Genomic DNA, 17740 nt, shown 5'->3' with positions numbered 1-17740 from the left:
GTTTCAAATCACCGCAACTAATTAATTAAAAGGTCTAGTTGTAATATGTGACATTTTGATATCGGCAGAAAATTTTGACTATTTCTTCTAGAATATATTGTATCGGCGACATCGCTATCCTCTCCTAATTCTGATATCCATAAGGCTCAAACTGCGAGCATCAAAAATGTTTATCATCGTCTAAACGCCAGTGTGGGGATGACTCGAGTCAACTTCTTCGTATGACTTGACTTGACTTGACACGGCGCTTCAGAAATGGGGTTGACTCGTGATTCGGAGCAAAATTCAAGTCATCAAGTAAACGGTGTCGATTGGATCACTGTATCGTATGTACTTTCGGATTGTTCGCGATACGCAGGTGTCACTTGTGAGAGGAACCAGTCATTCACTGTTTGTAAGTTTCACTGATCCTCCATTGTTACATCACAAATAAATTGACCGAAAACAAAATAATTACAGTTTACGTTACCTTAGCAGTAGTAGATTAGTCTGATAGCAACGTATCTCTGTTTCTTAGTCGATTCAGTGCTCACCTTTACCAACCCTCTTGTACGATTTAAATCGAACAAATATAGTGTATGCGTCTATATTCTCACGGATATGTAGATAGGCAGTGTATTAGACCATATTAATTTGTTTCAACTTCTCTAGGCTTCGTATTCGATCCTCTATTATGGCTGATAATAACAGACTTAGCATACAGTTAATCACCTATTTTATTAGCAGTGCTACGTGTGCGTGACAACAAACACCTTTTTGCATATTTAGTTAACTTTATATTCGTTATATGATTTTAGATAAATGGCAAGTTAATATGCCTTTAACCAGGGTTGTAATGACTCGAGTCGCGATTTTGGTGACTCGCATTAACTTGAGTCATTTTCTTAAAAATGAAAAATGACTCGACTCGACTCGAGTCAATTTGTGTATTGACTCGACTTGTACTCAAGTCATTGCGCATGACTCGGAACAAGTCATATGACTCGAGACTGGGTCTACCAAAACAGGCATTTCAATGTAATTTCGAAGAATAGTAGAGTTATGACACTATTATTATTTCGTCTATCAGTACTGGTACTTGTAAATGCTACCAGAAATTGTTTAAAATGAGAAAAATTAGAATATTATGAATGGAAAGCATTCGATATCCCGTAGCAGAGTTGTATAAAGTGCGTTTTACATGACATTAACCGGAACTGAACGGTCAACACAATGACTTGGACTCGGACTCTAGTCAAAACACTATGACTCGCACTCGACACTCTACTCCGTGACTTGGATTCGGACTTGACTTGGTGGTGAATTGAAAATGACTCGACCTGACTCGAGTAAAAACTATAAAAGGGAGTTTGACTCGTGACTCGCAACCTTGTGACTTGGTTGCATCCCTGCCTGTAACACAGCTAGCAAAATGTAACGAATTTTGATCATCCCTCTTACTTAAAAAAATCAATTTGACTTTAATTGTGACTTGACCCGGGACTTGACTTGACTGAACTTGACTCGAGTCACCATCAAAAATCGAGTGACTTGACTTCACTCGAGTCACCTTCGAAAATCGAGTGACTTGACTGCTGGACTCGAGTCTAAACGTCCAATGACGAGATGACTCGTGACTCGAACGTAGTGACTTGATCCCAACATTGCTAAATACAGATCTAACCTGAAATCTCCACCATTGTACGCGACTAACAAGGCGGTGTCATCGGCACAAACCAGCATATATATTTCACAACGATTCCAGCTCAACACATACGAACAAACACGTCCGGTCGGGAGAAGATGCAGATTAGAAGAAAGACATTAAGGCTTTTAAATTCAATCGATATTCCGGTAATCGTTTTGGTAACTTTTGAATTTCGGATTTGTTATTCCCGACTGCCATGGCGCTAAGAATTCATCCTGCTTGTAAATAGGCATGTTGTCATCCGCAAGAGCAGCAATGACTTCTTCATCCCAATCCGACTTCTTTTCATTTTGTGGTTTATATTTTGGCGGATTCCGTGGTCGGCCGATGAAATCTGCGAAAAGAAAACAGTCGTTTCAAACCAAGCATTCGTCTATTGATAACAGCTCGCGCGGGAATTTGGCTGTGGTGCGTGTGATAATTATATAGGGGGGTCTCACAAGGAATCGAGGTATTCTCTAGTTCCAACCGAGAAATGAATCGAGTCGGTTGGCGGGAACCATTCTTTCGAGCAGGCCTTTCTTGATCACGCATAGTTTTGATACCTTCGTACCCACCAACTTAGTTCGGTTGCATCACAGAATCCAAAACTCATAGCATAATGCTACGCAGTTAACAGTTGATATATCCTCAGTGCTACGAAATAGGTATGTTTTACGTGTGTATTTGGCATTATTCATTTTCTTACTATTGATCGGGGTGCATTTTTTGGTACGCAATCGTTCACCGTGGTGCAAAAGACCAACCGGCTACAAGCACCTAGTTTCTGTTTATTAAATAGGCTACCAACAAATTGATATTATTTTCCTTGTGGTCGAATAAATGGTGCATAATTGAACGTTCCAGGTCAATTGTGATATCATGACGTCAAGATTAGTGATAAGAAGCGAATGATCGACTTGAAGCATAACGATTCGGAATAAAATCAGTCAGGTACTTGGTTTTGGCGAGCCCTTGTGATGACGAGTGACGACTTTACAACGACTTTCATGGCAACGATAATAATAATGTCGCAAGATGTCGCTCTCGCCCCATTTCGTGGTTACGACCAATGGTAAGGATGTAGATAACGTCCAGTCCATGCTTATTTGGTCTTTGGTATGCGAGCATGTATATTTCCCACTTGCAATAGGTGGTGTCGCGGTTGTCAAACATATGGCCTGCGGGCCGCATCCGGCTCGCCTGACGGTTTCATACAGGCCGCGAAGCAATTTGAGGAAATTAAAACATGAATATATTATCTAGCACAGGGGTCGCCAACTCAAAATGGGTCGCGGGCCACTTTTCAAAATTCCTAGAGGCCGCGAGCCGCATGACTTCAATATCGAGATTAACATAGCCAACGCAACTTATCAATCATGTGTGATAACTCTACGTAAGTACAATGCTGTGTTCTCTTACATGGGCGATGGGCATAGTCACCACAAAATGAATAATATTTTATTGAAAAAACACAAATACAAAAAAAATATCATGCTCATCAATTTCATTATATTTTGAACAATGAGCTGCGCACGATACCTGACGACATTCTGTAGCAACCAAAACAGGGGTGGCCAACCTTTTTGGTATTCACGGCCGCGTTTCGATTATTCATGTAGCCCGCGGCCGCATTCCGGTGCATAGTAATAGAGAAGCTGGGGCCAAATATCTACGTTAAACTCACCATGTCCATTGCTGGTACACTCCTGACAAATCTATTTACTCATACCGGCTTACTATGGGCACCGAGATCGTGAATATGTAGTGAAGATGAGCAACAGGGATTCGGATACTGTAGTTGCGCGAAGCGCGAAAAAATTTTCATGTTCATGAGTGGATTTCTTCATTGTATTATTGGTATTGTTTCACATATTAATATCAAAAATTCATCCTTTCTCGGCCCATTTGGTCAGATTCACCGGTAGAGTTTATGCAGGGGGTGTCTTCCAAAACCTATTTATTATTATTTATTATTATTAATGCTGTGGTGCATCTTTGGGTGGGCCAATCCTCATTAGTCTCTTATGTTGCATGCAGTTATTTCTTGGCCTCCCATTAGAATTGTCGTTATAGTGGAAATATATTGGATTCGCCCAAACGCAGGCCTACCAGAAAGAAAATTAATTCGGGATGAGGAGAACACGATTAAAAATTGGTATTTCTTTAGGGGGCGCATAATTTTTCTCTGCTGTTCGCATCTGTACTGTGGGACTCAGATTACAATGGACACTGCTATATTAATATCAAAAATCAACTCGCGAAGAAAATTTCAAGAATAATTCAAGCCTTTCATTAATTAGGGAGTCAATTCGTAAATTCAATTAGCATAATATTGATAGCCGCGAACACGTCCTAATTGAATTGAGTGTCGACGCCCGCATAATTTTTCTTCTACTGCCGTAGATTGGCCGCCCCAGGAATAAAGAAGCGATATTGGGGTTAGTTGTAGACAAGGTAGCCTATTTGCTGGAACACTATCTACTTGTAAAGCATGGTCTCTTGTAGAGCCCGATGTCGTTTATCAAGCCTCCCGGTCTTGGCAGTGGTTGGCCATTTCACGCCAAGGCAATATGCGCATTCATATCAGCAAATTATTCCTCCATAGAATGATATTACCATGCCGAACCGACGGAATAGTGATATTGGGCGCAGTAGAATGGCTTACTTTGAACAACAACAACAATATTTTTAAACTGAAATCAATTTCGGCATTTCGAAATGGTTCGCTGAGCGTTCTTCCGAAATTTCTCCAAATCGGGCCGCGGGCCGCAAAATATGACCTCGCGGGCCGCGTGTTGGTGACCCCTGATCTAGCATATTCCTAACAGCTAGTAATGGTACTTTTAGTAAGAACTACTTCCGTTCAATAATTCCTCACGACAGCAAATGTAAATTAGGCTATGTTTATGTTGATAGACCATAACCATCCGACAGTGGTGTTGTGATTTCACTTTAGTCACCACTAGGAGCAAGTCGTTGACGTTGATACCCAATTTGGAGAAGGCAAAAAAGTCCATGCAGCGCTTAGAGTTTTATGGAAAAAGATCCCCTAAACTAGTTATTCACAGAATCGAAAGCGCCATTGCGAAATCTTTATATGCAGGTTACATGAAGAATTTAATATATTTATGCGGAAATACAATTCAAATATATGGGGCAACTCTTGTATTACTCAAAACGCACACGCAGGGCTGACGCCAGTATACGACTAAATCAAAGGGTGCATCGAAATTTAACAATTTATATCACCGTAAGAGCCTCAGTTTTAGCCATTTATAACTGTATTAAACCCCCTTGTCATCGTATTCACCATATTCCATTGCTTCCAAATAAAAGTGTAGCTAGAATAGGACCCCTGTAATCCGTTATATAATGTGATACATGCCTACTATATTAAGTGATAGGCTTGATAATAAAGTATTCAAATTGAAACAATGGCATGAGTTTTGAGGCAATATTTTGGAATCATTTTACTGGTGCGACCCGCAAGCGATCGGAAGGTTTGAATCTGGCCCACGACACAAGTTGAGTTTGACACAACTGGTATAGATATTCTCTACAACTGTAAACGTATCGAAGTCATGGACAATTTCTAGAGTCGCAACAACCACGTGATCAAAATTACTAGCTGCATCAAGGCTGTAGCAAAAGATACAAATCAACGCAAGGTAAATTTTGTATCGTCATGTATTACACTGATACTTCAAAGATGTGATTCAAGTATCACGCTATTCCGGTTGTGAATGACAAAGCGACTTGCTTGCCATAGGTGGAAGCAAAATAGTACGCCCAATTTACCGTAATATTCAAGTAGATTAGGCCTAGTTGCGCTATAATTACACGGACGGGTGATTGACCAGGGAATGGAATATGGCGTGATCATAAGATGATATTCTGTGCAGTGTCAGGGATGGCTATGCATGATGCGACCCCTCCGTCAATGATATTTGCGTTCCGTTCTGCAAAACCACAAAGGACGGTGAAAAGTCCCTTTGAAGTCCGACAATACGGGATGCGAATGATGGGCCATTAGGGTCGGAAACGTGACTTCGGATATTTTACCATCTTCCAACGACTTGTTATAAGTTCCTAAGATCCTGTGACAATTTGCTTCGTCCATGGTCGTCCAAGTTATAGATTTTCCAAAATTGTCGTATATAATATTAGGACGTGGTTATTGTTGTCGAAAGAACATTTCCCAACGCACTAAAAAAACATCGATTCTACGACTATAAAACGTGACAATGTGTTTACTGTCATGTATTGAAAGGTGCACACGACTCTTATATGCCTACTCTTAACATAGCCAATATATATGTTTGGTCTACGGTATTATATGTGCGTCAGTGAGACACGGGAATTTTATCCATCTTACAGCAGACATAAAACCAATGCAAACACAGTGAATGATTCCTTCGCGACGTTTAAATCCGCATTATGATGATAAATGGTAACGAATGAATATTTGGAAGCCGTAAAGAACCGCTGACATATGTTTACAACTCGGTATTTTCCTAACCAGCAATGCTTTTGACTGATGTTAGAATGTATCTTATTACGTACGAAATTCTATCTCCTCCACCTAGAAGGCACTCCTCTAAATACGACTTAGAGGATGGAGATAGTGGAAACGGGGAGATGGGAATACCCTTACGTCCAGAACGTCACATGAGTACCGCGCGGCGAAAGTATGAAGTCACCAACGCTTTCTGGTGGAAATGAAATATTAAATATTCGCTATATTCGCTAAATAATTCGGGGTGCATATCAAGTCCCACTGCAATTTCTGGTACACAATTCCAGGCACAAACATCTATATTAGTTTTTAAACGCCTATAACATTAAGTTCGAAGATTGTAGAGAGTCACTCACTTCTTCCTTGAAATATACAATCGAAATGCCTGAAAAAATAAGCTCGGGTTAAATTTGGATTGGACGGCGAATGGCTCTACTGTTGTTCATTTCGTCTTTACGTGAAATATAGGCAGCGTGGGTAAGCTTATCGTATTCTTAATATTTCTATGATTTATTAGGCGAGAACGTTGGTATTAACACGGACAGTCGGCAAATACATTTCAGACTGAAAACACTGTCCAATCTCAAGCAGACTTGGTCAATAACAATGTAATTCAACTACTTCAACCTACGAGATAGCGTAATGGTGAAGCGTCCGGCTTCTTGGTCAGTATAGGTCTTGGGTTTAATCACCGTCCGGGTCAGACCAAAGACCTGATCAGTAACACTGGTATCCATGACTTTCCCTCTTGGCGCAAAGCATTACCGGGGTAGCATGGTGGGGTTGTGCAAGCCTTACAAGACTACATCTATACTTTCCTTGTCCAGCGGTATATGCACATCATGCCCTCATGGTATGCATATGCATAGAACGTGAGTCGGTGTATACGGCACAAACACATCAAGGACATAATACATTGCGTCCTCTCCTTTCCAGTGTGTCATGTAAATTGTGAATTTGAATGATACTTGAGTATGAATTTCGCCATTTCTTCTACTTCCACTTGCCTAGAAACGCTGACTACTTTGAATTTCGGGAGCAACCCTACATTCCCAGGCGTAGAATCACGTCAACTTAACGGAAAAATAATGTAACGACACTTACGAGCAACTGGACTCGACTCCGTGATGACACAGCAAGACAGCCATCAGACAAACAGTCATCAGTATCAGCGTTGATCTTGCCATATTTAAGAGTTCTATGGATCTAACGTAATCTGTGAATCGATACTTGGCGTTATCAAAGTGATCAATAACGAATCCAGTCCGACGTGGAGCAAAAAGAACCAAAATCTGCAATGGCTCACTTGGAAACATAGAACGACTTAAACGCATAGATAAAATTCGTACTAATTGAGGCATAGCGTCGTGAAATCCGTGACGTTATCATTATCAACGCCAATTTTGTATAGATATTTAATGTGAAATCGTATAGGTAGAGTATGATAGTCTTCCAGTGAAGCGAGTCGACATGAGGTCTTGAGTATAATGTGCTTCATAGCGTAAGCAGGACAAGACTGCTATCACAGCCGAACAGCATTATTTTGAAACTCTCGAGTAACAACGAACCGTTGTACAATGTCTAACAGAACCATACTTTCGTTTAGCACAGGGGCGGGCAACTTCTCTCGTCGGTAGGCCTAATATGGGAAAATTAACTACTTGGCGGGCGGATTATTAAATGGATACATTAATCGTGTATTTATCGATCTATATACAAGGAACAACTCGTATTTATTGTGAACTTCATGTTTAACTCATAGAGACCAAAAAGCACCCAATGAATTTATTACCGTAATGTGCTTCAGGAGCTTTTGAAGTCATGAGACATCTGTGGTAGATCAAAGTTGTCGACACGTTCTTTGAACTCTGGATGCATGTCGTACGTAGCAACCCTTAGTAACGATTGCACGTGAACATCAGTTAGATTGGAACGCAGCTTTGTCTCGTTAATGTTCAAAAAACGTTTGCTCGCGAATGTAATGTAGACATGGGACATGACCACATTATCACGTGAGACCGGAAACTGTCTGCGGGCTGCTCACAACGTCGTCGCGGACCGTATGTCCCCCCCCCCCTGCTTTAACACATGATGAAGGACTTGCGATGCGAAAGCTCGTGTAGCAAACAAGGTTATATTCATGTGTAAGTGGACGTTAGAAAAGCCGTGAAAGCTATCAAGTTCTTAAATCATAAAATACCGCATTCAAAATCCACACAAGTTCCAAGTCACAAATCCAGACTATGATTTATCTATGGAATTCTAAACTGTTTGGGGTAACATATGGCTGGCATGTTACTATGAATATTTCACAGTGGTCACTGGTCACAAAATATATACACATAATTGATCATGGCGTGTTTACCTAACTAGTAGGAAGACATATAATTTGTGATATTCGAATACTAGTTGCGGTTTCAAATCACTGCGGTATCCGACTTTGTCCGGTCCTAGTTACAAGTTGACGCAGTTATTTAAGCGCAGACAATTGATTCGACGTATGCTACAGGTACGCAATCTCAATATACGGCAGACTCTTGCGAACATTTATACTTGATTACTTAACAGCCAACCTATAGCACGATGTTGCATTTGCCACACAAGCTTTGCGTAAGAGAAATACACGTATGTGACATATTATGAAATGATGATTATTCCTTGTTGTTAAACCTGCAATGCATAGTCGGATATTTCGTTGACAACATCGGTGCGATCCCATCATCGACAAAGTAGCCCGGATAGATTACTAAAACTATTTATGCTCTCCTAATTACCTGACCATTTACCATTTCTACCACGATTGCTATAAGTTAAAATGTAGACATCTCCCGACCGAATATCAGGGTTCTACCCTTCACCAGTTTACGAAACACGCTACATTGGGAGATAACTCTAGGTTAGCATTTAAGTTGGTCATCGATGGCCTGTATCACTTTTGTTCGAAAAGCAAATTTTCAATAGAAATTGCTACTGGATTTTATTACGCCTGAAAAACAAACATGGGTGTCACGTCCGGTTTATTTGCGGTAAATTTTATAATATTACCGGGGTTGCTAAATGTTTTTTCCTCACGCATCTCACTGATCATCCCAAGATTCAGTTGTGGGAATAAAGCACCATGCGGTAGAGGTCGTGTTTCCTTGACCCAGCGGTTCTCAACCTTTTTGACCTCGCGGCACCGTTTGAAATGGAAAAATAGTTATCGGCAACCGTGCACTTCGAGTAACCTGACTGCGAATTAACGCAAGAAAACGTTTTACCGCTACCATACCAACGAGTTGCGGGTCCTAGTATCCGAGTCCGACCAAGGCTTACCCCACGGTCTCTTCCGAAGTGCTGAATGTTAATATCAACTCTTATGCGCTAACCACTATGCGTAAGTGATGTTCTACGAAAAGTCTGGAACGAACGTGGGTCGTCCTATAAAAAGGCTTCTCAAGGAATCACAATAAGCGATATCAGCAATACCTCGACCGCAAGATTTGGCACAACGATGTTTGGGAATGGGACAAGTGTGATCTAATTGCGACATGTCATTGTTCGGACCGCGGTTCTGATGGAGACGACTCGAAGAAAGGTAAACACCTTCGTTCGGACCTCAACATCACAGCCAAATTACCCGGGTGATTGTGTTTTGTTTAGTTATATAAATGCTACTATATATGAGGGTGCGTTTGCATTCCAACACCATCGACAGCGGGGGCCTCGGGTGAGCACGTTCATTAGCGTCAGTGGTATTTGAGATTCTCCCGTACGTCGATGAGCTTATATCGGACTCACAACGAAGGCCGACCCGTTCAAGGACGAATTCAAAGTAGGAATGAAGATTGCGACGAGGCCTGAAATAAGAAAGATCGAATATGGCGAGATAGCACAGTGGTATAATCCGCGGCTGCAACACCAATGGTGCGGGTTCGAGTCCGACCGAGGTCGAGTTCCGAATTCCGATACCTGAGTGTTGGAGGTTTACCTAGGCTCCTCCACGCCTCCCTATCCGCGTCAGCGGTGCCTTACAAAAAGCATAGAGCTGGGCCGTGTTATAAGTCGGCAGTTACGGATAATAAGAAGAATATCGGCCTGGTGTAAATTACCAATGACCATAGTAGTCGACAAGCACCGGTAATACCCCCAAACAAACAAACAAGATAGATCGAGATTCGACCAAGTCATATGACTCGACACATTCTATATCAGTGTAGTTCTTAAACTGCTGGCGAGAAAGCAGGTGAATGGAGGTGCGAACCCGCCTGACGGAAATGATGTTTCTTGAACTCGGGGTGACTTAAATTTGTGTTAAAACTTCCAAGTTTCAACAATGGCAATATTCTTAACCATATTTCCATTTTAAATGTCATAATTGGACATTGATACTAAATTTTGACTGATACCTAATCTTGCACCAATCAGAAGATCTCCATGAATGAAGTCTAACTGCTGAATGCATGTAGCTGTGCCATTGGTTTTTGATTTTGCGTATAGTCAGGTACGTTTGAGGTAAGCTCAAGGGTAAAATATGGAATTATGCAGCAAATTTGTGAAAATATCTATGTGTGCTACGTGCTACCATTTCAAACGATTATGTTTAACAAAATGTTCAACTTGACTTTTCGTAATGTTTTGTGGACTTCGCCCTCGCGCATTCTCAACCCAATTTTCGCGTGTCCATTGTCAGGTCTCTACTGCCAGCTAGCAGCTCGACTGACTTTATCTCTGAGCTTTACGCTAGTTCTACAGCGATAGCAGCGATGAGAAGCCTAAACAACCCTCCGACGCATAGAAACTTATCACTCGACAGAGACGCTACACGAAGCCTCCGTGAAAGCTAGACAGCACGATCTCGTCTTTGATGCAAATAGCAATGACAGAACCGGTATGAATTTCCCACCCGCGATGGATATAAAATACTATGCATGTTGCGTTATTGGACCATGAATGATAAAATTTCAACATTGGAATCCCACTTTATAGATTTCCGTGATTTATGCTTTCCAGATGTGTCCGTACGGGTGTTTTGAGACCGAAAATGGCATGTCTCGAGTATTTCGCTGTACACTAACCGAAATGTCATAGGAATCAAGTATATCAAGACTTTTGGTTATGCAACTCTTTTGCGAATGAAACATCAAATTGTTCGCGATCAAAGTTGATATCGTACTCTACTCATTGCCATAAATCTATCAAATTGCAACAAATTCTTAGAATTTACGTTACTTCGCTCGTTGAATGTTTCTGCCGGCCACCCCACCCACAAAATCGGTGTCCGACAAAAAGCTGGTGACGAAAGTGGGTCGTGCTACAGCTCGCCAGCTCATGAATCACAATAAGATAATAGGCATAGTGTAAAATTTCATCACGCAGAAACACCATCAATACTGAACAGCATTCTAATTTAAGTCATCGTGTTGTCGCTTTAGCTTGAATTTACGCAGACCTCTCTGCCGGTGCTATACGAGGCACGTACTGTCGAGTTATCGCTTCGACCGTGTTATTTATACCATGCACGGGGAATTTATTAACGAGGCTTAACATAATCTGGGGTAGGAAGTCTCCAGTCAAATTTTGACTCCTGTTTCGATTTCTCTCGCATAACGGAGAGAACGTACTGTTCAACAACCTATCTGTTTGATCTCGGTGCGAATGCAAACGCACATACAGTAATCCTCAACGTTTGAAGTAACTATATGTTCATAATATAATTCTGATGGCACCATTTCACACTCTTAAATTTCGTTCCCTACGTAAGTTTATGTACATGAACGAAGATATTTGTAAACAACGATGAAGGTCGTAAACATGTCCTTTGGATTCTTACACTAAAACATAGTCCTTATAACAAAACATTACAAGGAGTAACGACTTGGTGCAGCGACTGTAACGTTAGCGAATAGAATGTGTATTCACACCCAAAGGGTCGAAAACAGAAGATAACTCAGAATTCTATCGCGGTCATAAATTTCACGTTCCTACGTGCAAGCACAATTTGGATTGAAATGTGGTACTCGATTTATACCTCGGTATAAGTCTGAGGTAGATTCTGGTATTGTGTGCCAAGGGTGTATATCTACACGGTACATTGGAGGAAATACACCGTGTTTTCGCTAAGACTGTGGCGATAATTGACATATAGAGGTTATACCCGCTACACTATCACGGTTATGTGGAAATTGGCTGATTCATAATGTCAATCTGTACACATATAGCCTGCGTAGATTTTTAAGGATTTTAAACATGGCATGGGCGCGAACTAAGCCAGTGGTATTTGCAGCGACAAATTTTTTACGTCCATATATACAGGCGGTATGTGAGGCAATTACACCCATCCCTACACACTGTGGCAAATGTAGGAGGTGATATAATAAATATTAAATATGTCTCAACCATTACTGTATTTTGTAATTTCGGGATATCAAATTTACAGGCGTCAACATGAATAACGAGTGGTCTATCTCATAGCTCAGTGTTTCTCAAACTTCTTTCGACACTCCCCCTTGATGTCAGCGGAAATCTTCGCGCCCCCTTATCGTCATATCGCAAGATATTAGAAAAACAACCAGAATATTTGCAATACCAGTGTTGGTTGGTGGTTTTGAGTCACGTCTCAAATATGGAATTCGGTTAGGCACAGAACAATAATTAAGAGTCAGTTGAATATTTTGTAAGACATAATCATATGCAATGGTAGCACGTAGCACAGCATGGATTGTTAACAAATTTGAAGCCAAATCATTTCTGTTACCATTTCGAGATCCTCTCAAACGTACCTGACCATAATCCAAATTAAAAATCAACGGAACAGCTACACGCATCTACCGGTTATACTTCATTCAGGGACATCTTTTGATTAGCTCAAGGTTCGGTAACAGTAAAAATCTAGCATCATTGTGCGGTACGACACAATTATAACATTTAAGATCCAAATATAATTAGGATTATTGCCGTGGTTCACACTAGGAAGGTTGGCCACAAATTAAACTCATTCCGAGTTCAAAAAAGATCAGCCCCCAGTTTGAGAACCACTGTCCTGGGATGGTCACTAATTACTGAAAAGTAGCTTTGAAAACCTACACTTGCAACGATACATAAGCACTACGAGCGACTATTTCCCCTCACCCGTAATAAATATCTTTGAAACGGAAATTATTACACCGGATGATATTGAAAATTTGATGCGCGGTGGTGACCATCTCCAGCGAGACCAGATAGAACGCAACTGATTACGACTAATTATTCACCACATAACCGTGTTAAGCCAACTGTACCCGTAGTTGCGAGAACTCGGTACGCCTTAAAGGCGTCACATGTAAATACGATAACACTCTAAACTAAATATTATAATTTATTTAGACACCAGTCAATACCGATAGATGCTGACAGATTAATCCCGATTACGGAATTCCTTTGCATTTTAATCCAACACAGCTTCATGTCCGCGAAGGAAATAATCTAAATCCGTGAAATGGCGACTTATGCAGGAATATATTTTTTGAATTAAGCTGTTTTGCAATTTTCAAAGTGTGTATGGAGAAAAAAACTCCCATCATTGGAATCCTTACCATAGTCTTACTAATACGTCGACAGTCACTTTGAACCCTAACAAGGTTTAAGTGTAGTAAGCAGATTATATATCTCGAATTTTCATAATTTTCGTAAGATCTGCCAAGTTCGTATTCACCAGCTGAAATACCGCATTCGTTGACGGCATCGAATATAACAGGGTTGCCAACTCAAAACCGGTCGCGGGCGCTGCGCTGCGTGAACATGAACATATAAGTGAGCAACAGTTGCGAATGACAAGAGGACGTCTTGCAGAAGATAAATGAATCAGTGTTACTCTAAATATGGTCGAACGATTCGGAAAAATCATCAGTATTTAACAATGTTCTCGAGAGTATTTCGCACGTTTACTGAATAAAACATCACTATTATCTTCATAACAACAGTCATACAAACTAAATCCACGACACGCCCCTAAGTAAACAAATTTTCAAGCTCGATTTCATTTCGTCCGCGCTGCCGGATGCGCAACGCCATTGTACCACCGAACTTTTACAAAGGTATACTATCTGCTTCAACTACACTTCACGTGTTCTGGTCATTTTCCCGTACTTACGACTTACTTTTCTGGTAAATTAAGCAGTTGCATGATTCATCCCAGACTGTATTTGTTTATAAAGGTTGTTTGGAATTGATCGCTCTTGGATTACAAATATCAGCTCGCCAACAATGTAATCTCTATCAAAACATAACCTTAATCCCAAACTAATCCGCATCCAATCAATCTAGATATCCTTCACGCAATACACCAAAGACTTGTAAACTTCGTGCGCAAGTTCCTGCGTAAGAGACAGGTATTTTGAAATGAGCAGCCGTTAGAAAAGAATCTCTGTTATAGGCGTACAGTCATTTAGAATAATCCTTTTGTATAGCGGGCGGCTAATTATTGTACGCATGATGAATGCAGCATAAAATTTTATGAGAGAATATGCCAATCCAATGATGTAAAGCTCATTAGCGCGAGTCTAGTTTTTGTGAATCGATTATGATGTAATACGCTGATTTACAGACGAATTCTTATAACCTGAAATCGGACGTTATATTTGCTGATTCGTTCATACCCATTCCCGATTTTAAAAGGGGCCTAGATGTGCGCAATCGATAAAATGTATTGACAAATTTTGTGACCAACGATGAGGTGAGAATTTTGAATAGTGTCTGGCCCGCAAAATGGGTTCAAACTTTGATTATTTGGGTAGCTTACTGTACCTAAACTGTGGTGGGTTGAAATATACACTGTAATCCCAATAATATGTTGACTTTGTACATGAATATTTTCAGTTCGTTCAATAATCGGGTTACCAGCATACGCCCTCCTTTAGGAGGATTAATTCTCACTTTCCAGGAAATGGAAAATGTCCTCCTTTTTGGCAATTCGTCCTCCTTCCTAGTTTTGGGGGCCAGGCGACAGGCACAACTAAAAATGCCATAAATGACGGGAAGTCTGGAATCTGGACATTCGAGCAGGTCTTTCGAGAGTCGATTTTTTTTTAGTCGAAACAACTTTTTAAGTAATCCGTTTTATCGTTCTATATTATAGCTTTTTTGTAATTTGCAAAAAGTTTCATCCTTTACGGATCTCTAAATATGGTAAACCTATTCAATAACCTGAAGCAATTTCGTCCGCAAGAATTCACAGCTGTTCCCAGTGGTCAAATATCCAATTTCACTGATACTTCTCGCCCCCCCCCCCCCCCGCGTGAACAATTCTGTGGGGTGGTGAGCCTGGCGGCTACTAGAAGGTCTGTGCGACCCGCGGTTACATTGACTTAGTTATATCTGACCCGCTTGTCAACAAAGTTTCAAACCCTGATCTACAGGACATGGTTTATTTATACCAGGCCGTAGGCGCTTAGCTGAATTAAAAGTAGCTTGCAGTATCGCAATATACATAAAACCGGTGGAAATTATCAGAACTAGAAGTACTTTGGAACTAACAAGCCTTTTCAATTACTACGCTGTACTTCTCGGCAGCGTGGATTACAATGTAAATATTCCATCATCCGTCATTTCGGTATTTTTTTACTTGCTTATACAATATACAGTGTCCAACTTGGGTATATATGATCGTCGCTAATGAGCCCTGGTTAATAATAATATTCTTACTCAATGTTCGTAGCTGGTCACGCAGGAGGCTCACCGATTTATTTTCTGATTACTATATATTCATTCAGATAAAATAAGAACTGTAAATTTAAGACATGAGCATTATCCGGTGGTTCTTTGGTGATAATTCTTATTTGCTATGGCATGTCTGTATCTGCAAAGTCTCATTATACCAATCGAGTGCCCCACAACACGACGTATTTGTGATAAATCTGGACATGCGGACACCGTATGCTGCTTCGGCCGAGTCAGAATAATGCAAAACGATTTATGCGTAATCCTAGTAGCATGTTACTGGACCAAATGTTTTATTATTCGTTCAATGTTGATTTGTAACAGGATGACCGTATAGCGCAAGGATTAATTTATTGTGTGTGATAATCATCATTCGCAAACAGATGGCGGGCGCAATGCAATCGGTGTCGATCCTAGTCTTTACATTGTTTCCACGGGTATGTATTTTGTATTATAGAACCATAATTGATCGCTTACCTTAAATTATTCATAATCGACCTTTACCGCTACCAAGCCCAATGAGATTTTGACTGGCTAGTAATTTACCAATTTCATATAGTGTTAGAGCACTACATAACATCTAGGGGTGGTGGGAACCGGTGAAAGGTTCTCGCTCGTGTAAACACGAACACGCAGACAGACACATGGCGTGATAATGATAATTTACAAATTTTGTCTTGGGGTCAACGCCGCTGTCTGTATCATATATTTCCGAAGTATAGTAAGCATTCTAAAGATGTTACTCATGAATGCATGATGATGGGTCTGGAGCTAAATGCTCTATAATAATCATCTTATTGGTAAATTCTAATGCAGATGTATCTGCTTAATTCCGACCCCGAATAACCCGGGCTACCGCATTATTCGACGAACGGAGCAAAAGTAAAAATGGCGCGTTAAATACCCCGGCTAATTCCTGCAGTCACCCGCTTAATTCGGACAGATATCGGCAAATGTGATTGTAGGGTTATGACACAATAGACAGTACTTCGTTCGTTACAATGCAAGGTGGTTGCTTTAGTGAAATATGACGATGCATGCGGTAACAATCGACAATGAACTCAAATAAGGCCGTGACATCTTCATATTCGCTTTAAGTTATGTAAAATGACGTGCATCTTGTAGAACAGATTGTACAGATACGTTTGGCGGAAAAAGTGAAATTGCTCACTAAAGCAGTGGTTCCAACCTGTGGAACACTTATTTCACGGAGTCATCAAAACAAAACTCCAACACAATTCACATCTAACAACACATCTAATACATTACTATAAATTACTGGTGTACAAAATAAACTATTATCAACAAAGCCATTAAAATATAGTTTCACACAAAGTGAAAACCTTATGATGAATATTTATTGCAAATCGGCGTGACTTCTACTGTTCACTTTCATGTACCAGTTCTGAAGTACATGGTTTTTCCCTTTAAAGTGAGATCGTATTGTTCTGTCTAAACCAAGGGTAGGCAATTATTTTTCTCCGAAGGCCAAATGAGAAGCGAAAAATACGGTGGCGGGCCGAGTGAAAATTTTTTGCTGCATTCTCAAGTGTATTAATTTTATGCATGAAAGACATTGAAATACGCTGAATAAACGCTGCTCAGTGGATGTGTTGATTTTAGGGAACGAGAAATTGACATTTAAGTTGAGAGTGCACGTCCTCATGTTTTTGTCATAGGACCGACTTGAATTATACTTTTTAAACATGGCGACCAGCTCGGCACTAAGCCACTAACTACTTAAAAAACAGGTTTACCGCTGACTACGCGGTAAACAAATATTAGGTGCTCCAAACCGTCTTTCAATTTCAGCTTTCATTTTGACATGCCCGTTCATCCTTTGTGGGTGATGATGACACATAGTAATCAAGGTCACTGAT

The 17740-nt window shown here is 40.5% G+C and overlaps 1 protein-coding gene across 1 annotated transcript; it reads right to left on the bottom strand.

Annotated features, from left to right (window-relative positions):
* Positions 1-1702: 1702 nt before the first annotated feature.
* LOC145441189 (uncharacterized) lies at positions 1703-7443 on the bottom strand. Its single transcript, XM_080319005.1, has 3 exons — positions 7290-7443; positions 6542-6570; positions 1703-2021 (listed from the first exon to the last, which is right to left on the bottom strand). The coding sequence occupies exons 1-3, from the start codon at positions 7370-7372 to the stop codon at positions 1819-1821; spliced, it is 315 nt and encodes a 104-aa protein (XP_080175131.1). The 5' UTR covers positions 7373-7443; the 3' UTR covers positions 1703-1818.
* Between the last annotated feature and the right edge of the window lie 10297 nt (positions 7444-17740).

This window comes from Botryllus schlosseri, chromosome 1, assembly GCF_051294905.1.
Source record: "Botryllus schlosseri isolate E-star chromosome 1, Bs_hap1, whole genome shotgun sequence".
In the NCBI taxonomy this organism is placed as follows: domain Eukaryota; kingdom Metazoa; phylum Chordata; class Ascidiacea; order Stolidobranchia; family Styelidae; genus Botryllus; species Botryllus schlosseri.
This window is presented reverse-complemented; position numbering and strand designations above follow the sequence as displayed.